General features: G+C 52.0%; 1 protein-coding gene across 3 annotated transcripts; it reads left to right on the top strand.

The window, feature by feature from the left end:
* Window positions 1-540: 540 nt before the first annotated feature.
* On the top strand, window positions 541-24,081 carry XRCC1 (X-ray repair cross complementing 1). 3 transcript variants are annotated; one of them, XM_073795916.1, is made up of 17 exons: window positions 541-698; window positions 1,508-1,600; window positions 10,330-10,440; window positions 16,899-17,057; window positions 17,972-18,046; window positions 18,143-18,248; window positions 18,410-18,519; window positions 18,599-18,704; window positions 19,324-19,582; window positions 19,877-19,993; window positions 20,895-20,988; window positions 21,146-21,278; window positions 21,718-21,769; window positions 21,864-22,000; window positions 23,247-23,337; window positions 23,739-23,814; window positions 23,918-24,081. In XM_073795916.1, exons 1-17 carry the CDS (start codon window positions 648-650, stop codon window positions 24,029-24,031), a joined length of 1,884 nt encoding a protein of 627 aa, XP_073652017.1. In that variant the 5' UTR covers window positions 541-647; the 3' UTR covers window positions 24,032-24,081. The 3 variants fall into 3 exon arrangements, with proteins under 3 accessions (XP_073652017.1, XP_033701567.1, XP_033701569.1); XM_033845676.2 differs by having other exon boundaries at window positions 542-698; window positions 21,715-21,769; XM_033845678.2 differs by lacking the exon at window positions 541-698 and adding an exon at window positions 777-1,019 and having other exon boundaries at window positions 21,715-21,769.
* Window positions 24,082-24,577: the final 496 nt, after the last annotated feature.

Genomic DNA, 24,577 nt, shown 5'->3' with positions numbered 1-24,577 from the left:
TTGGAAAACTGAGGCATGGTTGGAAGCACTCAAGGCTGGATGTGTGTTTGGGCACATGCACTGTGTTTTATTTAGGTTCTTTACCCACTCTCTCTGCCGCAGGCATAAGCTTGAGAGATCAGAGATTGTGTGTGTGCGTGTGTGTGTGTGTGTGTGTGTGTGTGTGTGTGTGTGTTGGTGGCGGGCATGGGGAGGGTAGCCAGCAACCGGTGGAGGAGATCCTGTTGCGGTAGGCTCCAGGCTCCCTGCAAAAATCCACTCAGATTTGCTGGCCTCTTGCTTTCCAACTGAAGTTGGGGTGGTGAGGATGGCGAATTTCTTCTGGGGACCAGTCCTGGAGGCCACGCCGGTTGCTAGGCGCCCGGAAGACCTAGTGTGAAAGTCACCGGAAGGGGGAGCTAGAGAGCGGTTTGGCCAGAGGGAGGCGGGAGAAGCTCGTTACTAGGCAACTCAGCCCCTCTCGCCTCTCTCGGGAGAGACGCACTGGGCTTGCGCAGTGTTGACGCGACCTCCGGCGCGCCGCTGTTTGAAAGGCCCGAGCCTCGTGCGCTTGCGCAGTTAAGCCCGCGCAGGGCGCCCCAGCTGTCTGCACCCTAAACTCAGACCCTCCAGCATCTTCTTGGTCAGGCGAAGCCCACGACGTTGACATGCCGGAGATCCGCCTCCGCCATGTGGTATCCTGCAGTAGCCAGGACTCGGTGAGGGACTGGCGTGGAGGAGGTTGGAAGAAGTAAAGGAATTCTTGAGGGGGCTCTAGGAGAACTTTTGGAGCCCAAAAGGGGTTGAACAATAATCAGTTTCCGGGCTGCGAAGAAAAAAGAACTTTATTTGGGGTTTTAGGAACTGATATTAGAGAGACACAGATTTCCGTAAAACCGAAAGTGTGTTGGGAGAGAGAGTCAGGGGCTTATGAGGACAAAGGTCACCAGGTGGTTAAAGTTGTCTAGAGAGAATTGTAATTGCCTCTGATACAAGAAATATTTGGCTTTAAAGAATAGGGTGTCATGAGTTACTTTACGGTAAGTGTCCGATAAGTATCGAGTTTCTGGTAGATGCCTTGGATGCCTGTGTTGAATGCACTAAGTGGTCAAAAGGTCACATTCCATCCAGGCTGAGACCTGCGTGGTCCCAATTCCTCGGTGGCCACCCAGCTCCATTTTAGAGAGTCCTTTTAGCAATACCGACTTCATTTTGATTTTCCTTTCACAAAAGGGACTTTGTGGAATTCTAAGGAGGGTCCTGGGAGAATTTCTCAGAGGCCATCAGGGAATTCTAGAGAGATGTGGACTAGAGGAACTTTCAGAGAGAAAAGGAGGGATAGGGGAGCTTCCTTGGAAGGCCCAGGGGAGAATTTCCAGGGGAAAATGCTGTAGGGGACTCAAGGCAGAGTGTGTGGGGATTAATAGGGAAACTTAAATCTGGGGGATCTCAATGGAATAATCTGAGAGCTGGGGACCTAGCTGTCATCTCTGTACCCTAACTTGCCCTTTCCCACTCTTCTCTCCAGACCTACTGTGCAGAAAACCTTCTCAAGGCAGATACTTACCGAAAGTGGCGCGCGGCCAAGGCGGGCGAGAAGACCATCTCTGTGGTGCTCCAGGTGATTCTGCCCTCCCCCCATCTCCTTAATAGGAGTCTGGAGTTAACTGGCAGTGAGTTGAGGCACTTTCCCTATGGGCCTCAGCTTCCTCACCTGGAAAATGAGCGGTGTGATCCCTGTGCCCCCTAGCAGGGGAGAAAGATGATCCAGGCACTAGGCCAGGGGTGAATCCGTGTGTGGCCCAGTTAGGTTGCTGCTACTGTCGGGGCCTCAGTTTTCTCAGCTGGAACAGAGTGAATCATTGCCATGTATCCTGCCTTCTAAAGTCTCTGGGCTCAGGGCTGGAAGTTGTCTCATATCATCTAAGCCAATCAACCTCATTTTATTTTTTTTATTTTAAAAAATATTTATGTATTTGGCTGCGCTGGTCTTAGTCGTGGCATGCGGGACCTAGTTCCCTGACCGGGGATCCAACCCGGGCTGTCTGCGTTGGGAGTGTGGAGTCTTAACCACTGGACCACCAGGGAAGTCCACAGTCAACCTCATTTTAAAGATGAGGAAACCGGGGCATAGGGCAGGGCGAAGTGAAGTGGCCAGTCTAAGCTACCGTGTCCGGAATGCTGAGCGCTTTGGTACGTTCTCTGTGAAGTTGGAGGGAGGCAAAGACGAAAGGGTAGTTTGACCCAAGATGGTTACAGAATTCCAAACAGGCTGTTCCTCTCCGGCATAAGAAGCTGGTGGGAGAAGCGAGCTAGGTGTGTTGCCAAGCATCTGCTCTTTGCCTGGTGCCGCCGGCCTGGGTGTGTTACCTGTGTGACCCGACTCTTCATGGAGTTGGATAATGTAGGGGCTGTTATCACCACTAATAAATGGCGGTGCTAAGACCTGAACCTACTGTGGGTGTTCTTAGCCACTTTGTCCTGCTGCTCTGTGTTCATACCTTGGCTTTCTTGATTTTGGCCACATTCCTCCCTTCTGAATGTAGGGGGTGTTTGGGGAGGGATGTTGGGGGCAAGGCTTACCTGATTGTGTTAAAACATATTATTGTCTCTCTCTTGCCCAGTGGTTCTGAAAAAGTTTTGGTTCACAGAACCTTTTGAGAATTAGGGAGAATCTGAGAATTCTCTTCCCAGGAAAAATACACAGACCCACAAGATTTTCTGAATGATTTTAGGAATTTAAATATCTCCTAGGTCCCTAACATAGTAAGAATAATGAGAGCTAGCATTTATTCAACATTATAGCTGCCTGGGAATTCCCTGGTGGTCCAGTGGTTAGGACTCCATGCTCCGAGGGCCCGGGTTCCATCCCTGGTCAGGGAACTAAAAGGAAAAAAAATTACAACTTCTGGTCACCATTCTAAACACCTCACATGGGTTAATTCATTGAATCCTCATAAAAACCCCATGACCTCGAGTCCTTTATTATCCCCTTTTACAAGGAAGAAACTAGGCCCAGAGAGGTTATACAACTTGCCTAGAGCCAATGTTTTTTTTAGTTAGTCTTGGGACATGGATTTAAGACCCCACATGTCCCTCTTACTCACCCTGTGACCTCAGGCAAATGGTTTCTTTTCTCTGAACCTGTTTTCTCATCTGCCCATTGGGAATAATGTGATCTGAGCCCAGGGTTGCTGTGAAAATCCGGTGATGTAATGTTTGCAAAAGTGCCCTGTCAGCAGGCAGGTGTTTGTGTAAAGGGAGGGATTCATGTGTTAATTACTGGGCGCTGAGTCTGCTGGGCTCTCTGGTCAGGAGATGATCAGGACCATCCCATTTGGGTCTGCACCCCGGTTGCACTGGGAACAAGAAGAGACTGGTTATGGGGAGCGAGGGAGCCAGACAAGCCACAGGATTCTCCGCCCTGGGAGACCAAAGGGGATATTGCACCTGTCACCAAAGTGGGAAACCTCGACAAGGGGCAGCTTGAGAAGGTGACACATTGGTTGGGATGTCCGGGTTTGCTACGACTTTGGGACATCCAGGGGACAGCTAGCGATTGGACATGGAGCTGGAGATAGGGCTGTAGGAGTTGTCAGCACAGGGACAGGCCCTGGAGACTTGGGAGTGGATGCATTCATTTGTTCATTCATTCATAGAAGCGCCTTGTGTAGGCCCAGCACTGTTGTAGGTACTGGGGCGTAGTGCAGTGGACAGCACAAGACAAACGTACGTCAGTCCTGTGGAGATTTTACGTTGGCAAGGAAGGACTGACCGATTAATAAGTAAAACGTACGTATGTCAGGTGATGAGTGCTAGGGAGGAAATTACATGGTTAAGAGAAGTGAGGAGGGACTTCCCTGGTGGCACAGTGGTTAAGGCTCTGCGCTCCCAATGCAGGGGGCTGGGGTTCGATCCCTGGTCAGGGAACTAGATCTCACATGCGTGCCGTGACTAAGAGTTCGCATGCCACAGCTAAGGAGCCCACGGGCCACAACTAAGGAGCTGGCGAGCCGCAAGTAAGGAGCCCGCCTACCGCAACTAAGACCGAGTGCAACCAAATAAATAAATAAATGTTAAAAAAAGAAAAAAAGAGGAATGAGAAATGCCTCCAGTGGAAGATGAGGCAGTGGCAAGAGGTTTTTTTCTAAATAGGGGGTTAGGGAAGGCCTTCCTGAGTTATGCAGGTACCTGGGAAAGAAACAGAGTCCAAGGCAGGCTGGCGTCTGGTAGGCCGGTGCCTGGTAGGCCGGTGCCTGGCTGGTGTCTGGCGGGCTGGAGGGACAGCAGCAAGCCCTGTGTGTGGGTGGAGCGGAGTTGACAGGGGAGAGGGGTAGGTGCTGATAGGGTGGGGGTAGAGGACCCCTAACCTACGTAAGGCCTAAAAGCCATTGTAAGGATTTAAGCATTTACTCTGCATGAGATGGGAGCCGTGGAAGGCCTCTGAGCAGAGGAGGAGCAGAATGTGACTTAGGTTCTCACAGAATCTTTGATTGATTGATTGATTGGCTGTGTTGGGTCTTCGTTGCTGCGTGCGGGCTTTCTGTAGTTGCGGGGAGCGGGGGCTACTCTTCGTTGCAGCGCGAGGGCTTCTTATTGCGGTGGCTTCTCTTGTTGCAGAGCACGGGCTCTAGGCGCACGGGCTTCAGTAGTCGTGGCTTGCGGGCTCAGTAGTTGTGGCTCGCGGGCTTAGTTGCTCCGCGGCATGTGGGATCTTCCCGGCCCAGGGCTCGAACCCGTGTCCCCTGCATTGGCAGGTGGATTCTTAACCACTGAGCCACCAGGGAAGCCCCCTCTCCCAGAATCTTCTGTGAGGTTTCCAGGCTGAGAATAAACTGCAGGGGAAAAGTGCTGGCGCAGGCAGCACTGTCACAGCGGCTGTCGATTTATTTCGCGTTGGAGACCCTTCGGAAAATCTGATGGCGTTTGCCAGTTGCCAGCGTGCAGGGTGACTCCAGGCTCACCGAGTGCTAATTTCGGTTCTTTTCAAGCAAGTGATGAGAGGAAACTTCAGGACACCCAGACACGTAGATTGATCTGTGGATTTTCCTACTACTGTGTATTTTTTTCCCCTCAAATAGCACCTCACAATATCTCTGTATTACCATCTGGGGTTCAGCCCTCTGCTTGTGGTGACAGCCCCACACGCCTTTTTCGTTTGTGGTGGCCGAAAGAGGCTCTATCGCCAACCCGTCACCTGCCCCCAGGAGGGCAGTTCCAGCCTCTTTGCTAACCGCTCCTGGGCCGGTGGGAGTGGCTGAGACGCAGCCCAGGTGTAACTCCTCCCGTCCCCCCCCCCCCCCCCCCCCGGATGCTGAGGTGTGTTCTTTAGAAAAAATGTTCAGTAGCAAGGTGGACACGTTCTGTTTCTGTTTTTCAGTGGTTTTCTCATCACCCAGTTTGCCATTGTGATGTTTTGAAATTTTTTACCTTCTTTTGACATGACACGTGCGTACAGCAAAGCGTACAGTCCAGTGAATCATCACCAACTGCAGCCCGTGTACTGCCAACCAGATCAAGGAACAGAACACACCCCCTCCCACGCCCCCTTGTGCTCCTTCCTGTCACTGCTCCCCCGCAAGGGTAACCATGGCGTAGATTTTTAACAGCATTGATTAGCTTTGGCTGGCTTTGAATTGTTCATAAATGGAATCACAGGGTATATAGTACTTACACCTCTGGCTGCTCTTTTCTTTCCCAGCATTGTTTGTTAGTTTCATTTTGTTAGTTTCATCCTCCTTGCTGGGTGCGGCTGCGTTCCCTTGTTGGAGATAACCACTGAGATTTTATTAACTTTACTTATCAAACGGGTGTTATATGCGTATGGTGGTTAACTCAAAAGGCACAAAAGGGAGGGTATACAGTGAAAAGGAAAACTCCTCCCCACCACCTGCTTCCATTCCCTACCCCCGCCCTCCCGATTTCTGCTGCCCAGGTCTTCCCTCCTGTGGCAGCCACTGTGAGCCGTTTCTCATGTTACCCCCTGGTCACTCTGTCCATGTACAAGCGTATATATCCACCCCTCCTGGCCTTTTAAAAAGTACACTGTATGTAAACAGTCCTCTCCCTTGTTTTCTTCCAAGAAACTGTATCTTGGAGATCCATTGTCATGGCATCAAGTTCTACCTTATTCTCTTTAATGGTGCATCAAGTTCTATCTTATTCTTTTTAACGGTGCATCAAGTTCTACCTTATTCTTTCATGGATGTGGAACAGTTTTTTTGTTGTTGTTATATTGGAGTAGAGTTTATTAACAATGTTGTGTTAGTTTCAAGTGTACAGCAAAGTGATTCAGTTATACAAATACATGTATCTATTCTTTTTCAAATTCTTTTCCCGTTCAGGTTATTACAGAGTATTGAGCAGCGTTTCCTGTGCTGTACAGTAGGTCCTTGTTGGTTATCTATTTTATATATAGCAGTGTGTACATGTCAATCCCAAACTCCCAGTCTATGCCTCCTCCCAACCCTTCCCCCTGGTAACCATAAGTTCGTTCTCTAAGTCTGTGAGTCTCTTTCTGTTTTGTAGGTAAGTTCGTTTGTATCTTTTTTTTTCTTTTTTTTATAGACTCGGCATATAAGCAATAAAAAACGATGTTTGTCTTGGAGCAGTTTTTTTAATAAGATGTCTCTGGGACTTTGCAAACCTTCCATGCCTCATTTCTTCCACTGTCGTGAATTCTGTCTTCCTGGGAAAGGCGCACACAAACCCGGGCCACAGATGACTCATCCTGTGCTTAAGCCTTTCTCCTCACAGCTGATACTTACTGAACACTCACGTCTTTTTTCTTGAGGTAAAATTCACGTAATGTAAAGGTCTTAACCATTTAAAGTGTACAATTCAGGGTTTTTTAGAATATTGACAATGTTCTGCATTCATTACTGCTGTCTAATCCAGAACATTTTCATCACCCCAAAAAGAAACCGAAAACCATTAAGCGATCACTCCCTATTCCCCTTTCCCCAGGTTGCTGCTGGCAACCACCGATGTACTTTTGTTAAAATAGGGAATTCAATTGTTTATTTTATTTTACTTTTTTCACTCAAGTGAATTTACTGAATTAATCTGCATTTAACACTGCTGGTATACATTTAAATCAACACTTGATATTAACCTTTTTAAGTCTTTAAGAAAAAATATATTACTATTTTAGTTTAAACTTAAAAAAAAATTCATTTATTTATTTTTATTTGCTTGTGGCAGGCAGGCTTCTCAGTTGCAGCTCGCCGGCTCCCCATTTGCAGCACGTGGACTCCTTAGTTGAGGCCAGTGAGCTCCTTAGTTGTGGCTCGAGGGCTCCTTAGTTGCGGAGGCGGGCTCCTTAGTTGTGGCATGTGAACTCTTAGTTGTGGCATGCACTCGTGATCTAGTTCCCTGACCAGGGATCAAACCCGGGCCCCCTGCATTGGGATCATGGAGTATGAACCACTGCGCCACCAGGAAAGTCCCTCCAATTTTTTTAAATTGAAGTAGAGTTGATTTATAATGTTGTGTTAGTTTTAGATTTTTTTTCAGATTCTCTTCCATTATAGGTTATTACAAAATATGAAGTATAGTTCCCTGTGCAATACAGTAGGTCCTTGTTGGTTCTCTACTTTATATATACTAGTGTGTACATGTATCACTGATATACCTTTTGTCTCTATGGATTTGTCTATACTGGACATTCATATAAATAAGACCATCCAACATGTGGCCTTTTGTCTGGCTCCTTTCACTTAGCATTAGGTTTTCGGGGTTCCTACATGTTGTAGCTTAGATCAGTGCTTCACTCCTTTTTACAGCTGAATACTGTTCCATTGTAGGGAATGTCATACAGTGTGTATCCATTCATAAACTGATGGGCATTTAGGTTGTTTCCATGTTTTTATAAGAGATTTTTTATTTATCAAAAGAAAGACAGGGGAGTATGTGTGTGTGTTTAAAGTAGAAGTAGTCGTATATAAAATAAGAACCATTCATTAAAAATATATATATATATACATCCTACTAGATGGAGGGCCCCATACTTTAAATGTGGGAGAGGCAGAGTGGTTTTTTTTTTTTTTTTTCAGCCACGCCCCACGGCATGCAGGATCTTAGTTCCCCGACCAGGGATCGAACCCTTGCTCGCTGCAATGGAAGCTCGGAGTCTGAACCACTGGGCCACCAGGGAATTCCCAAGCTGTTGAGTTTTTATGTCAAGGATTGAAACTGGGGAATTGGGAAGCAGTGTTGGCTTGTCGTCAGGCAGTTGGGTCTGAATTTCTCTTCCAGTCACTAGCTATGTGTGACATGTGAGCCATTTATTTACCTGTCTGAGCCTCAGTTTCCCCATCTGTGAAGCTGGGAGAGTTACAGACCCTTCCTTCCAAGGTGGTTGTGAGGATTCAGTGATGCCTGGCCCAGGAAGAGCTTAGCTAAGTGTGGTGGACAGAATAATGGCCCCAGTAGATATCCACATCCTAATCCCAGAACCTGTGAATATGTCCTTTACGTGGCAAAAGGGACTTTGTGGACGTGATGAACTGAGTATCTTGAGATGGTGAGATTGGCCTGGATGATTGGGGTGGGGGTGTGTGTGTGCAGCGTAATCACAAGGGTCCTTATAAGGGAAGGAGGGAGGCAGGAGAACCAGAGTCAGAGGAGATGTGAAGACGGAAGCAGAGGTTGGAGCAATGCCATTGCTGGCTCCAAAGATGGAGGAACGGGCCGCAGCCGAGGAGTGCAGGGGCCTCTAGAAGCTGGAAACAAGACAAGGAAACGGGCTTCCCTGGTGGCGCAGTGGTTAAGAATCCCCCTGCCAATGCAGGGGACATGCGTTCGAGCCCTGGTCCTGGAAGATCCCACATGCCACGGAGCAACTAGGCCCGTGTGCCACAACTACTGAGTCCGCGAGCTTAGAGCCCGTGCTCCGCAGCAAGAGAAGCCACCGCAGTGAGAAGCCCGCGCACCGCAATGAAGACCCAACGCAGCCAAAAATAAATAAAATAAAATAATTTTTTAATAATAATAATTAAAAAAAGACAAGGAAACGATTCTCCCCCAGAACTTCTAGAAGGAATGCAGCTCTGCTGACACCTTTATTTTAGCCCAGCCAGGCTGCCTGGGCGCCAGCTGTGTGACCTCAGGGAAGTGACACAACCGCTTCCTGCCTCCATTTGCTTACGTGTGAAGTAGAGATAATGACATCTCCTGAGAGAAGATACAGCTATTACGGGTCTGCCACGTCTGAGCACTTAGATGTCCGCTGCAGTGGCTGTGGGTTGCAGTGGTTAGTATGTGTCATCTAGACTCCCCTCGGAAGGAGGACTGTTATGATGACCCTCCCCTCTCACTTGTGAGGAAACTGCAGCTCAGAGAGGTTATACGCCCCCCAGGGCTGCACTGTGCTGGATTTGAAGTCAGGCTGACCTCCCCACAAGCCCAGGCTCCTTCCTTCCCCGGAGGGATGTTCCTTCCTGCTGCAGGGTGCAGGCAGTGTCCGGGCCACCTCCCGACAGGGAGGTGACAGGGCAGATCGGACCGTCGGATGATCCTGGTGTAGGATGGCAGACTAGGTACCTTTGGGGGTCGTAGTAACGTGTCATTCTAGGAGCCAAATAAAAGATCCCCAGAGTGGAAAGCAGGAGACTTGCTTCAGCCTTTCTTAACTGCCTTCCACCCCCACGTGGCCTTTACTGTCAGACAGGAATGGCAGAAACTTTGGGGGCAAAAGCCATCCTACAGTCAGCTCTTTTCTTCTTTTGACAAACGGTCATCGAGCAGTGACTAATACTGCCTCCTGACTGGCAGTGGCAGGGTGCCTGCTACATGCCAGGCCCTGAGGCCGTAGTATTTATGTGCATAATCCTAGATAGGGTGACCATCCCCACTTTACAGATGAGGAAACTGAGGCTCCAGGAGGTGAGCTGACAAGGCCACATAGCTAGCGTGTGGCAGAGCCGGGACTCAAACCCAGGAATCAGTGGTGAGCCAAACCAGACTAGGCCCCTCCCCTCAGGGAGCTTCCCCGGAGCCCTGTGTGATTGGGGTCGGGGGTGACAGATGTGCCGTTTGTCTGCATAGCGCCACCAAGGAGAGCTCCGTAGTGGCGGGTTAGCAGCCCGTCCGGCAGAGTGGCAGAGTCAGGGAAGGGGGTGTGGGAGCTTATGCAGTCGGTCGGGGAATATTTTCGAGCTCTGACTCTACACCCTGTGCTGCGTGCAGGGGACGCAGTGACCCCACTCAGCCCTGTCTTCACTGTCACCGAGTTGACTTTGCAAGGAGACGAGGGGGCCTGGATGGGGGTCATCCCTCTTCCGAGGTCCCACAGAGAGCTGGGGGTGGGGGGCAGAGCGGCACTGACAGTGCGCTTTCCCTCCCCTGCAGTTAGAGAAGGAAGAGCAGATACACAGCGTGGACATCGGGAACGACGGCTCGGCCTTCGTGGAGGTGCTGGTGGGCAGCTCAGCCGGAGGGGCCGGAGAGCAGGACTACGAGGTAAGCCCCCTGCTGATCCCTGCCCCAGGTGCCCCCATTGAGGCCTCAGGCCTCCCAGGCGCCAGGCCAGGGTGGAGGCGAGTCACACTGACGGTGGCCCTCCGGAGGAGCCCAGGGTTCCCGGAGACAAAGAGCAGACCCAGGTGATAAGCTGTGTGCAGCAGGGATTTGGGTGAAATTACAACATGGTTGCAGGAACAACCAGAGGCACCTGTTCGTTCTACGATTCAGTCGCTGCTTGAGAGCAAAACTCCTTTGCTTCTGGTCCCAGGACTTCTCAGAGATGTCGCAGCCAGTTGAGATTCCGAATTGCTTGGGGTGCCTCTCTTAGTTACTTTATTTGTGACAAATGTTTACAAGCCTTTTGCTCTATTACAAATACAGCAAGTCCCTTACATATGAATGAGTTCCGTTCCGAGAGCCTGTTCGTAAGTCCGATTTGTTCATAAGTCCAACAAAGTTAGCCTAGGTACCCAACTAACACAGTAGTATAGTACTGTACTGTAATAGGTTTGTAATACTTTTCACACAAATAATACATAAAAAACAAACACAGAAAATAAAGAAAACATTTTTAATCTTCCAGTAGAGTACCTTGAAAAGTATAGTAGTACAGTACAACAGCTGGCATCCAGGGGCACATTCGCATCTTTGAAAGTTTGTATGTAGGGGACTTACTGAATTTTAAAAATCGGCCCAATCCTTTTTTTAACCAGTTGAGTGAATTCAAGCCAGAGCGGTGAGATCATAACGAGCCAGCTGGTCAATCAGCAAAATGATTTGGGGTAAAAATAAACCTGCTGTGAAAAAGAGAGGTTACAATTTTAAGTGAACAAATCAGTTTTCTACAAATCAGTTTTCTTGCAGTGAAAAATTTTTTTCAATTGAGGTATATTTCGCATATAATAAAATGCACAGGTCAGCGTTTTGACAGATGTACACACCTGCGTAACTGTCCCCCAGATCAAGACGTAGAGCATCGCTGGCCTTCCTGAAAGTTCCCTCGTGTCCCTTTGCAGTCACTCCTCCCACCCTCATCTCAGGCCGCCACTGATCTCTTTTCTTGCCTGTCCTAGAATTTCACATAAGTGGAATTTTATAGCATGTGTTCTTTTTTTGTGGCTGGCTTTACTCAACGTACTGTTTTTTTGGTGTTCTAACATATCCTATACATGTCAGCGGTCTGTTCCACCTTATTGTTGAGCCGGATCACTGTAAGCGTAGATCCCAATTTGTTCATCCATTCTCTTGTTGACGGGCATCTGGGCTGTTGCCACTTTTTTTTTTGGCCATGCTGTGCAGCCTACAGGATCTTAGTTCCCCAACCAGGGATTGAACCCAGGCCCCAGCAGTGAAAGTGCTGAGTCCTAACCACTGGACCGCCAGGGAACTCCCCACCACTTTTTTTTTTTTAAATAAATTTATGTATTTTATTTATTTATTTTGGGCTGCATTGGGTCTTTGTTGCTGCGCGCGGGCTTTCTCTAGTTGCAGCAAGTGGGGGCTACTCTTCGTTGTGGTGTGTGGGCTTCTCACTGCGGTGGCTTCTCTTGTTGCGGAGCACGGGCTCTAGGCGCGTGGGCTTTAGTAGTTGTGGCACGTGGGCTCCGTAGTTGTGGCTCGTGGGCTTAGAGCGCAGGCTCAGTAGTTGTGGCGCACGGGCTTAGTTGCTCCACGGCATGTGGGATCTTCCCAGACCAGGGCTCGAACTCGTGTCCCCTGCATTGGCAGGCGGATTCTTAACCACTGCACCACCAGGGAAGTCCACCACTTTTTGACTATTATGAAAAAAGCTGCTGTGAACATTCTTGTACAAGCCTCTGTATAGAGATCTCTTTTAGGTAAATACGTAAGAGTCGAATTGCAGGGTCTTCAGGTAGATATAGGTTTTAACCTTATTAGAAATGGACAGTTTTCCAAAATGGTTGTACCAGTTTATATTCCCTTCAGCAGTATATGAGTTCTTTTTGCTTCCCATCCTTACTTATACTTGATATTGCCAGTCTTTTAAATGCATATGTGTTGAATTTTATCAAGTGCTTTTTCCACCTTACAAGGTACATTTTAACCAGTGAGGTTTTCCTTGAACACACATTCTTATTCTAAAGGTTCTAGGGAATTCCCTGGAGATCCAGTGGTTAGGATGCCACACTCTCATTGCCGAGGGTCCAGATTCCATCCCTGGTCGGGGAACTAAAATCCCACAAGCCATGTGTTGTGGCCAAAAAACTAATAATAATAAAATAAAAGTTCTATAAGTTGTAAAAAGGCAAACTAAGGCACATTATGTTTTGAAGAGTTTATTTGAGCAAACAATTCAAATCAGGCAGCCCAAACTGAAAAATTATTAGGGGTACTGTGTCAATGGGCTAGGACAGAGATTTTTAGAGAGAAAACAGGGAAGCAAAGCAAAGCAATTATTTAATTGGCTAGAGCTTAAATGGTTCCCTTACTTGGGAAAATCTAGTGACTTGGCTATTCACGATTAGTTGATTTCCTTTTCTTAGATTCGAGTACACCAACTCTGGCTTAGATTTTGGTTGGTTTACTTAGGCTACCTAAAGCACTAGAGTCACTGAGTCTAATGGCCTCCTTGTTTAAAATTTTAAATAAAATCAACCATCTTTGGGACTATAAAAAAAAAAGTTTTCTTTTCTTCTTGGCAAACAGATTTAGATCAAAATTCTACTTTATAATTATGGAAAGAGGGTAAGTGCATTGTTAGCTAAAACTTTATCTAATCGGGCATGTGACTCTTTATTATTCTTATCTTATCTACCTAGAAAGGTGGAGTGGTTAGCTTAGGGCTTGATCTTTTCAGAGTCTGAAAACCCCTCTGTCAATAGTCTCCCATTCTCTCAAGGTTTTTTTTTTTTTTTTTTTTTTTTTTTTGCGATACGCGGGCCTCTCACTGCTGTGGCCTCTCCCGTTGTGGAGCACAGGCTCCGGACGCTCAGGCTCAGCGGCCATGGCTCACGGGCCCAGCCGCTCCGCGGCATGTGGGATCTTCCCGGGCCGGGGCACGAACCCGTGTCCCCCGCACTGGCAGGCGGACTCTCAACCACTGCGCCACCAGGGAAGCCCCTGTCAAGGTTTTTAATTAAACTTCTGCTGGAAGTTTTGTTATAACTGCTAGCCAAGACTGAATTAAAGACTCTGGAACTTATAAGGTCTGGCTTCTGCCCAGAGACTAGATACGGTTGGAAGAGTCAAGAAAGAAAAGGAAAAAGGGCCGAGCAGGGCTGGTCCGTGTTGATGTCACCCATACAAACGAAGCCAAAGGCACGTATTTTAATAACTAGTGACATTTTCTACAAAATCATCAACATTAAAAATATATATTTGTTTATTTATTTGTTTGTTTATTTGGCTGTGCTGGGTCTTTGTTACGGCATGCGGACTTCTCAGTTGCGACATGTGGTATCTAGTTCCCTGACCAGGGATCAAACCTGGGCCCCCTGCCTTGGGAGCACGGAGTCTTAACCATTGGATCACCAGGGGAGTCCCAACATTTTTTTTTTTTAAACCCTCCAAGTTCTGCAAAGGGGATATCTAAGCTTGCAAGGTTAGCGCAGTCTAGAGAATAAAGGTTTAATCCTAGAACCTTAAAGACAGTATTGGATAATAAAACAACTGGAGTTGTTTTCTCTTCACAATGAGTGGGAGGAGAGTATATTCAGAGGGAGGCTCCCCCTTAGTGTGGGTGGCAGCTGCCAACCACAGCTTGTGTTGCCCCTTCATTTAGTCACTAGATGGTAATTCAGCTCTCCCATCGGCTCAGAATCAGCCCTTTTATAAACAAGTGTAGTCAAGGCCAGGGAGCTGGCTTCCCTTCTGTATAATTTTTGTCATCTTTGCTGTTTCCTTTTCATAATCAAGGGCTGAGCACAAAGAGATATCTAGTTACAGTCTCTGTTTTTCCCAGCAAAAAGCTTTCGTTTTCTAATTTCACAGCATGTCAGTTAGAAAAGAGACTAAGTAACAGATTACACCCAACTAAAGTTGGCTTACTGCCTAAGAATATATATTGTTTCCTTAGGAGGGAAGTCCAGCATTAGGCAGACCCAGAGTTGATTGGGCAACTGAACAAAGTCAGGGTGCTTGGTTGGGCACCTCTTGATTCTTTTGGGCTTTGCCCACATGGTCACAAGGTGGTTGCTGTGGCTCCATCCATCACCTAGTAGCATCCAAAGCAGAAAGCGGAGGAGTGGAATGGCAGAAAAGCAGTGGTTTTCTTCCATCCTCTGTTTCTCTTTAATGAAGAAGGAAAATCTTTCCCAAAAGCTTCCAGCAGCCTTCCTCTTAACATCAAATTGCCCATCCTTGGACCAGCCACTGGCAGAGGAAACCGGACCACTTGGACCAATCATGGTTCATCCCTTAGTGTTGGGCACGCAGCTCTTCCACTGCTTTTCAAAACTGCCTGGTCAGTTTTTGTTCCTTCGTCATACTGTTAATAGCTCCATTTATTTCTTTAGACTGTTAAACACAATTACTTTTATATTGTGTGTTTGATAATGTCAATATGTGCAGTCTTTGTGGGTCTGAGTCTGCAGTTTATAGTTTCTGCTGACCCTAAATCATGGCAGCCTGTTTCCTTATGCCTCATGGGTGTGTGTGTGTGTGTGTGTGTGTGTGTGTGTGTGTGTGTGTGTGTGTGTGTGTGTGTGTGTGTGTGTGTGTGTGTGTGTGTGTGATTGTTTATTCTGCTTTTGGGGAATGTATCTGTGGGAATTCTTTGAGGGCCTGGTTTGAAGTACGTTCCTCCGAAGAGGATTTGCCCCGGCACCAGGTGATACTACATACATGGGACCACTTAAAATTTTCACCTTGGGTTTTTCCACGCAGATAACTAGTGTGGATTTTTACTGCAAATCCTTGAGAGTACAGACCTGCGGTTAGGAGTCTCCAGAGAGAATTTTTCAGCTTTTCTCTGCTGTCCCCCCAGAGCTAAAGCCTCCCACTGACTCTTCCCACAAGGCACATTCCTCCCTAATTTACCCACGGAGGGTGTTGCCCTTTGGAGAGGCCCAGCTCTCTGCTCTGTGGCACGGTCCCCAAGATGCCTTTCTTCCTGACTTGGAGCACAGGCTTTCTTTCTTGGTCTCTCCTGCTACCACCACCTAGAGCCCTTTAAAATCAAGCTCTGTGCCACCGGGAATCACCAACATCAGTGCCACCCACTGTATCAGTCAGGGTCCCACCAGGAGACTGAAACCACACCAGTTAGTTTAACAGAGAGAATTAACGTAAAGAATTAGTAACAAGGTATTGAATTGAAGAGGCCAGAAGACTAAGGCAGGACGCGGAAGCAACTGCAGGGGGCAGTCACCGCCCTTAGGGTTGGAGGAACAAAAGGAAGAGGTTGGCATGACTGAAGGGTAGATGTTTCCAAGCTTGGAGGTGGGGCCCTTGGAGCTGAAACTCAGACCCTGAGGAAGGGGAGCTCCCTGGCTGGTTCTGGTATGTCCCTGAGAGGGTGCAGCGAGGCCAGTTCTGCAGGTGTTGGGAAGCTGCAAACTGGATTCATCTGCCGCCCCGGGGGAAGAATAACAGCTGCAGACGCAGGAGCGAAGCACACCTGGGTGCTGCTCGGGGGATCTGCAAGAAGGCTCAGGTCCCGCCTCCCTCCTCCAGCCTGTCTCTCTAGCTCCCCCTGCTGGCAGAGCCTGACAAGGAGCAGCTGGAGATTAGAAACGTCCCCAGCATCCCAGAGCTGAGCTACCAAGGGTGGGGTGTTTTCTTTTCTTTTCTTTTTAAAATATTTTTTGTTTTTTCTTCTTTTGTATTTTTTCTATTTTATTTTATTATTTATTTCTTTATTTTGTTTGTTTTTTGAGGGCGGGTTTGAACTGAGAGACAGCCACTTAGGAATGGGTGCAGCTCCCCTACCTCTTTGGATTCTGCACTGTAATTTCTGGCCTCGAATAATTCCCTTCTGCTGACTCAGCTGTGCATTTCAAAAAGGTGTTTGAGGGAATTCACTGGAGGTCCAGTGGTTAGGACTCCACGCTTTCACTGCCAAGGGCACAGGTTCAGTCCCCGGTCAAGAAACTAAGATCCCACAAGCTGTGTGGTACGGCCAAAAAAAAAAAAAAAATACAATAAGGTGTATGAATATTGTGCCAGTCATTGTGAATATCCTCTGCTGGTGAGGGTTCCTGAAGCTCCCTGTCCTGAGGGTTCCGGCCATGTGGCCAGATATGGAAGACTCTGGAAGAATTTAGAGAAGGGTGGTTCAGATCTGGCACTAGAAGGACCCCTCTGGGGCCTGTGTCAGGGAAGGACTGACTGGAGGCCCAGAAGTGAGAAGGGTCTAGAGGCCCTGAGGCAGATTGAGGTACAGCTAGATCTGGCGACTCCCTGGTCCCTGCTCAGGCCCCTGCCCTCTTCCAGCCCCCAGGAGGTGTCACTGAAACCAGCCAGGCCTGGTTCTCATCCTCTGTGCCTTTCCCCAGGTCCTTCTGGTCACTTCGTCTTTCATGTCCCCTTCCGAGAGTCGCAGTGGCTCAAATTCCAACCGCGTTCGCATCTTTGGGCCCGACAAGTTGGTCCGGGCAGCAGCAGAGAAGCGCTGGGACCGCGTCAAAATTGTCTGCAGCCAGCCCTACAGCAAGGTACCCAGGGTGGGAGTGGGGTCCTTGGTCCCGAGCCACGAGAGAGACGAGAGGCCGATGTTGAGTCCCAGAGGGCTGGGAGGACCGGACAGTTGGTCTCCCCGTGGGATTCCAAGGAGGCTGGGTCCCTGCGTTCTCTGAAATTTGTTTGAGGTCCTCCCCATATAGGAATCTTCGCTTCCTGGAGGGAGATGAGGAAGGATGACCTGCAAGACCTCAGGGGAATTGGGAGGGGGAGCTGCTGACTTGTTGGAGATGGGGCCTCGTAGAATTGGGCCTCAGAGTTAATATCACGAGATCTGGAGTCAGAACGCTGGTTTAAAACCTGGCTTCTCCACTCCTTAGCTGTGTGACCTCTGGCTTCAGTTTCCTGATCCTTATGGGGTTGCTGTAAGTTAGGGATGCTAAGCTGTGGTGACGAGACCCGAGTATGTAATGACAGCACACAGTAAAGGTATACTTCTTATACCTCTGGATCTGTCCCGGGAGGTGTTTGGCCAGTCATCCTGGACCCAGTCTCCTTCCATCTCATGGCTCTGCATCCACCCAGCAGAAGGGGAAAGAGTCTGGAGCATTTCTGAGTTCCAGAAGTGATACCCAGCCCTCCCTCCCATTCCACAGGCAGGAGTTTGGTACGCAGAGTGGATTTGCTTAGACACCCAGCAGCCTTTGCCAGTTGGTCTGAGGCTTAAGGAGCTGGTGCATGTAAAGGGCTTTGCACCGAGCCTGACCCCAAGTTAGGGCTCAATGACAGCTTGCTGTTATCATCCTTGTCATTATCATGCGGTCACTTCCCCGCATGTGTGTGTCCATAGGAGGGAAAGAGCCAGAAAGGGGTTTCTGTAAATAAAAGGGATTGGGGCCAAGCCTTAGTCCTTGGCCACACTCCCTGATTCCCACCCCTCCTCTCCCAGGATGCCCCCTATGGCCTGAGTTTTGTAAGGTTTCACAGCCCCCCAGACAAAGAGGAGGCCGAGGCCTCATCCCAGGTAAGCTCTACTTGCCACCGCCCAGAGCCTTCTCCCCACCTCTTCACCCCACCCTGCTGACAGCCCTCCCACTGCGCTGACCTTGTGGGACCTTAGAAAGTGACCAAGCTCGGCCAGTTCCGCGTGAAGGAGGAGGATGAGAGCGCCAGCTCCCTGAGACCCGGGGCTCTCTTCTTCAGCCGGATCAACAAGACCCCTCCAGGTGAGTGCGGGAAACCTGGGTCCTGAATGAGTAAAGGCCGGGGGCCTGGACTCCTGGGTCACTCTCAGGTCTTGGGAACAACACTCTGTGTCCCATGGATAGGAGCCGAAGGATCTGAGGGTCCTGCCCTCTCAACCTGGCTCCACTTTCTCCCTCTGCAGTCGCAGCCAGTGACCCAGCAGGACCCAGCTACGCAGCTGCTACACTGCAGGCCTCCAGTGCCGCCTCCTCTGCCTCTCCGGCCTCCAAGACAGTAGGCAGCACCTCCAAGGTGAGATCATCGGACCTGGTGGGGTGAAAGGGAGGAGGTGAGCTGGAGGCCTCGGCCCATCCTACCCCCTCATCCTCAGGAGTCCCCCAGAGGCAAGAGGAAGCTGGATTTGAGCCACGAAGAAAAGAAGACCCCCAGCAAACCGTCCGCCCAGCCCTCACCACCCGCCCTCAAGAGAACCAAATGTGAGCAAACTGGATTCCTTGTTCCCACAGGGGCCTGGTTACTGGGTCTGAGGGGGGAGGGGCCGGGGGCCTGGATACTGGGTCTGAGTGGGGAGGGGCCGGGGGTCTGGATCCTGGGTCTGAGGGAGGAGGGGCCGGGGGTCTGGATCCTGGGTCTGAGGTGGGAGGGGGGGGGGTGTCTGGATCCTGGGTCTGAGGGGGGAGGGGCCGGGGGCCTGGATCCTGGGTCTGAGGGAGGAGGGGCGGGGTGTCTGGATCCTGGGTCTGAGGAGAGGGGGGCCGGGGGTCTGGATCCTGGGTCTGAGGGGGGAGGGGCCGGGGTCTGGATCCTGGGTCTGAGGGAGGAGGGGCCGGGGGCCTGGATCCTGGGTCTGAGGGAGGAGGGGCCTGGGGCCTGGATCCTGGGTCTGAGGGGAGAGGGAACGGGGGTCTGGATCCTGGGTCTGAGCGGGGAGGGGCCGGGGGCCTGGATCCTGGGTCTGAGCGGGGAGGGGCCGGGGGCCTGGATCCTGGGTCTGAGCGGGGAGGGGCCGGGGGCCTGGATCCTGGGTCTGGGTAGGGAAGGGCTGGGGGTGTAGCCCTACAGCTACTGACTGAATCCACTCCTTGGCCTCCCCAGTGTCAGCTCCCACCCCTACCCCAGCCACTGCCCCTGTCCCTGCCGCAGCACGGGGGGCGGCGCCAGGGAAGCCCCGAGGAGAAGGTGCTGAGCCCAGGGCCCCCCGCGCCGGCCCGCAGGAGCTGGGGAAGATCCTCCAGGGTGTGGTGGTGGTGCTGAGCGGCTTCCAGAACCCCTTCCGCTCGGAGCTCCGGGACAAGGCCCTGGAGCTGGGGGCCAAGTATCGGCCAGACTGGACTCCAGACAGCACCCACCTCATGTAGGCCTGCGACCCCTCCCCACGCTCCCCGCTGCCTCTCCTCTGCCTCCCTTCGTCTCCTCTGTGTTGCCTTCTCTCTGTTACTTCGCCTCTCTGTATCCTCTGCCTCTTGTTCTCTTTCTCTTCTTCCCTCTGATTCTTAAAGTCTTCCCCTCGGCCTTCCTGTGTCTTTTCTGCTTCTCCCACATCTGCCCCGTGTCTCTCCCTGTCTCTCTTTCTGTGCCCCTTGTCCCTCTTTGCCCTTCACCTCTCAGATCACACCGGGCTGACACCCTCCATTCCGCTCTCTGCCAGCTGCGCCTTTGCCAACACCCCCAAGTACAGCCAGGTCCTAGGCCTCGGAGGCCGAATCGTGCGGAAAGAGTGGGTGCTGGACTGTCACCGCATGCGGCGGCGGCTGCCCTCTCGGAGGTGAGGCCTCGCTGCGCGCATGTGGTTTACACACGCACACCCCGACCCTGCCCCTTGTCCCCATGCTGGGCAGTGTCAGGGATCTGGAGAGAAATCAGGCCAGGCCCTTCTGGCCCAGAGTCAGCAGACTTCCCAGAGGAGGAAGGGCAGGGCGGGGAGACACAGTGGGGGGCAGGGGGGGCGGTCCGTGCAGGGCTCTGGGAAGTCTGCTTAGCGAAGGAAAAGGACACTGCAGGCTGGAGACACAGCATTCCCAAAGCCTCAGGGCAGAGAGCGCCCGCCTGCCCGTTCACATTCCTTCACCCGAAGCCCCTGCTTGGCGCCAGGCTGGGCTGTGCAATGCTGGCCCCCGACGTCGGGTCCTGCCCTCGAAGGCCTCTGACTTTGATGAGGGGCCGGACTTAGCTCTAAAACAGTTTGGAGGCAGGCCCAAGGGGAGGACCGCAGTGAGCTAGGGGTCTTCAAGGAAGAGAACAGGTTTGCCAGGCTGAACAGAGGCGGAGAGCATGCCTGGGCGGAGGAGCCGGGGTTGGAGTCAGCCTGGTGTCTGCCCAGAGGAGCTGCAGGGGCACTCAGCGCCTAATGAGAAACTGACTTTGATTCTCAAAGGGGAGAATTATTTCTGATTTTTTTTGTTGTTCCTTTTCTGAAATGAGTCATTTCTTCCCAAAGAGGGAAGGGAAGCCAGGAAGTGCTCTGGTCTCCGGTGTGGGTGGCTGGGCGTCTCTGGGGCCCTTCCGGAGCTGGGAGGAGGGTGGGCTAGGAGAGGAGCCATGATTGCCACCCTGAGTATTTAGTAAATACTGAATAAACAGCCAGTGCCTGTTGCTTCCTAAGCCCCCTCCCCACCTCCCCCGGAGGACACATCTGCTGTTTGTCTGAGGCCTGATTCCTCCCCCAGGTACCTCATGGCTGGGCCAGACTCGAGCAGCGAGGATGAGGGGGGCTCTCATGGCGGCAGCAGTGGGGATGAAGCCCCCAAGCCTCCCCGAAAGGTCTGATGCCTCCGGCCCGGGCGGGGGAGGGTGGAGTGGGGGGGGACATGGGTGTGTCATGGTACCCAAACTCTCCACTCCTGCCTCCTGCAGGCGCCCCCCACGCTCACACCCGCGCTGCCCCTTCCGTCCTTGCTGACCCACCCTCCCTCCTCAGCGCCTCCAGACCAAAGCCAAGCCCTCTCAGGCAGCAGGACCTAGCTCACCGCAGAGACCCCCAACCCCAGAAGAGACCAAACCACCCTCACCAGGGCCCCAGGAAGATACTGACACCAAGGGGGAGCAGTCAGGTCAGAGCCTGAGGGAGGAGGGGCCGGGGGTCTGGATCCTGGGTCTGAGCAGGGAGGGGCCGGGGGCCTGGATCCTGGGTCTGAGGGGCGAGGGGCCGGGGGTCTGGATCCTGGGTCTGAGGGGGGAGGGGCCGGGGGTCTGGATCCTGGGTCTGAGGGGGGAGGGGCCGGGGGTCTGGATCCTGGGTCTGAGGGGGGAGGGGCTGGGGGCCTGGACTCTGGGTCTGAGGGAGGAGGGGCTAGATTCCAGGCAATGGATCTGGGGTAGAGGGTGGCTGTCCCACCCCCCACAACCCCTAACTGGATTTGGAGGGCCACTGAGCCTGCGGGTTGGAATGCCTGCATCTGTGCTCAGGCATGAGACTGGGAGGGAAGGTTACCGGTCTTCCCAGACGAGAAGGCATGGGCCTTGCATTGACTAAGCTTCCATTCGCAGAAGGACAGGACAATGGGGCAGAAGATTCTGGGGACACCGAGGATGAGCTGAGAAGGTAGGGTTTGGGCTGGGAGTCAGGGTGGCCCTGGCCTTGCGGGGAGGGGCATCTGGTCTGCATGCTCCTACCCCACCCCTCTTGGCCTCTCCAGGGTGGCTGAGCAGAAGGAACAAAGGCCGCCCTCTGGCGAGGAGAATGGCAAGGACCCGTACGCAGGATCCACGGATGAGAACACGGACAACGAAGGTCCCCCGGAGTCTCCCAATCTGCCGATTCCCGAGCTCCCAGGTGGGAAATCCTCCCTCCTGATGTGGGATTTGGCCCTGTTACTTCTCTGCCGTGACTTGCCCCAGCCGGTCCTGGGCTGGCTGCTGCCCCCTGTGACTTGTCTTTCAGGCTCCTCACCCCCAGTCCCTGGCCTTTGCCACCTCCTTGTCCTCTTAGGCCTGTTCCCTTCCTTTCAGCATCCTCTCCTGACTTCCCTCTCCGTCCCTGTCCTGACTTCTGCTGTGACCGCTTGCATCACAGCCCAGCCCCAGGCGAGACCCCCTTTGGCTTTCCGCTCCCTCACGCCGGGGGCCTCCCACTCCCTAGGCTTCAGGATCACCCAGGGGCTTTTAAAATCTGCAGGTGCCCAGGCTCCACCCCCCAGGTTCAGCTTTGTCACTGTGTGGTGGGGCCTGGGGAACACAGGTGCTGTGGGCGTGGGCGCTGATCTCTGTTGGGACCTACATGATGCCAGCATTGTTATTCGTCACCCCAGACATGATTGCGGGGGGCGTGGGTCAGGGCCAGGTCAAGAATGAAAGGAGAGGGGAACTGCCCTGGCGGCCCAGTGGTTAAGACTCTGGAGTCTGTGCTTCCATTGCAGGGGGCACAGGTTCAATCCCTGGTTAGGGATCCCTAAGATCCCACATACTGTGCGGTGAGGCCAAAAAAAACAAAGAGAGAGAATGAAGGGAGAGCCGGGCAGTCAGAGGGTCTGAGCAGAGGTGAGGGTCAGTGGCCACTGGAAGAAGCCGTTTCTGCTCGGTTCCTCATGGGTGATGGGCAGGAAAGTACTTTGATCCTCCAAAGCCCCAAACTCATCAAGTTTGCCATTGGCAACTTGATGGCAAATCATGTCAAACTGGAACGAAGAACCACCCTGAAGGTCAGAGCCAGAGAAGGCGCTGATTAAAAAGGAGTGGGACAGCCATGGTGAGGAAGCGGCAGGATGTGAAATTTCCAAGCCAGGCCAAGCTAATGAAGTGATTGACCTGGTGTAAGAAACATGTTGCAATAATAATAATTGCGTCTTTTATCATTCTTGCAACAAAACAAAGCAAAACTCCCCAGAGGCTCAGATGGGCCTGGCCGGGAACCACTGCTTGTCATGGATTATTCCCGTGCCAGGCTGTACACGGACACCCCTTTCCCCCTCCGGTGGCTGCGCCGGCCTTGCTGTCCTGCCTCTGCGTGTTCTGTGGCTCCTGGCTGGTGCCCTGGGACTCCAGGGGCCTCACGCTCGTCTCTCCTGCCATCTCCCCTGCAGACTTTTTCCAGGGCAAACACTTCTTCCTGTACGGGGAGTTCCCGGGGGATGAGCGGCGGACGCTCAGCCGTTACGTCACAGCCTTCAACGGGTCAGTCTCCGGGGACAGGGGAGGTAGGGGAGGAGGTGTGGTAGGTCGTGGGGAGAAAGGCCTTCGGGAGGATGGAGAAGGTCGTACCCCCAGGCTGGGCACAGGCTGTGGAGTTCTGTGCCAGACCTGCTCACGCCGCTGGGCAGCCCTGGATGCATAGCTTCCCCTCGGGTTCCTCTTCTCTAAAGCGAGGCCGCACAGTGCCCTTCTGAAAGGATTGGCGCCTGCGGGAGCTGTTGGCTTCGGGGCTGTGGCGAGCCTGGCACGTGGGAGAGTGGGGGACCCAAAGGCGGCCTATAGGGGACACAGGTGGGGATGGAGAACGGCCTCTGAGGATGGCTGGGGAGTAGGGTGTCAAGAGAGGGGACACCAGTTCTCTGCCCCTTTTCTTCTCCTGCCAGGGAGCTTGAGGACTATATGAGCGACCGGGTCCAGTTTGTGATCACGGCACAGGAGTGGGACCCCAGCTTTGAGGAGGTGAGTCCTGAAGGGGCAGGGAGAGGGAGCCCAACCTGCCCTCGCATCCCCCGACCCCTCCTGGCTCACATGCTCCTGCACGCACCCCGCCCCCCCCCTGCAGGCCCTGATGGACAACCCCTCCCTGGTGTTCGTCCGGCCCCGGTGGATCTACAGTTGCAACGAGAAGCAGAAGTTGCTTCCCCACCAGCTCTACGGGGTGGTGCCCCAGGCATGAAGTACGTGCTCTCACACACGAGTTTATTAATAAAGGTGACGTGGTCTGGAGCAGCTGCCCCTCTCACCTGTGTCTCCCAGAACCCACAGCAGGTTCCCAGCTTTCTGTCTTATGTTTGGTTTTGCTTCCCCTCTGAAGGCCGGGTCTTTGGGCTGCCTAATGACCCCTGTGCTGGGGTCCCGGAAAGAACGAAGGGCTCTCTATCTGGGGTCTGGTAGGGAAGGAGCTCTTTGTCACTTCTTCGGGGCCCCTCCCCCCTTTGGTGGCAGGTGGCAGGGAATTAGGAATCTGATAGCACCACCCTCAGCTGGTTCTGACCCCCCTGGAGCCCATTCCTGTGTCTCGGTTGTCCCTCTGGGGGTCCTGGACTGGGGACTGGCATATTCATGGGATAGGCCTCTCTCTCTCTCTAAGTCTCAGCTCTCTGGGCCAGGGACATCTCCCTTTCTCCAGGGCTCTCAGAAGTAGCTGTGAAACTGTCACCAGCCTGGTTTGATATCACCTCATTTGGGAGGTAGAATTGGGGGAAGCGGCATTTTAATCACC

Source organism: Tursiops truncatus, chromosome 19 (genome assembly GCF_011762595.2).
Source record: "Tursiops truncatus isolate mTurTru1 chromosome 19, mTurTru1.mat.Y, whole genome shotgun sequence".
NCBI classification, from domain to species: Eukaryota; Metazoa; Chordata; class Mammalia; order Artiodactyla; family Delphinidae; genus Tursiops; species Tursiops truncatus.
Note: the sequence above shows the minus strand (reverse complement) of the source record. Positions and strands in the feature narration are given on the sequence as shown.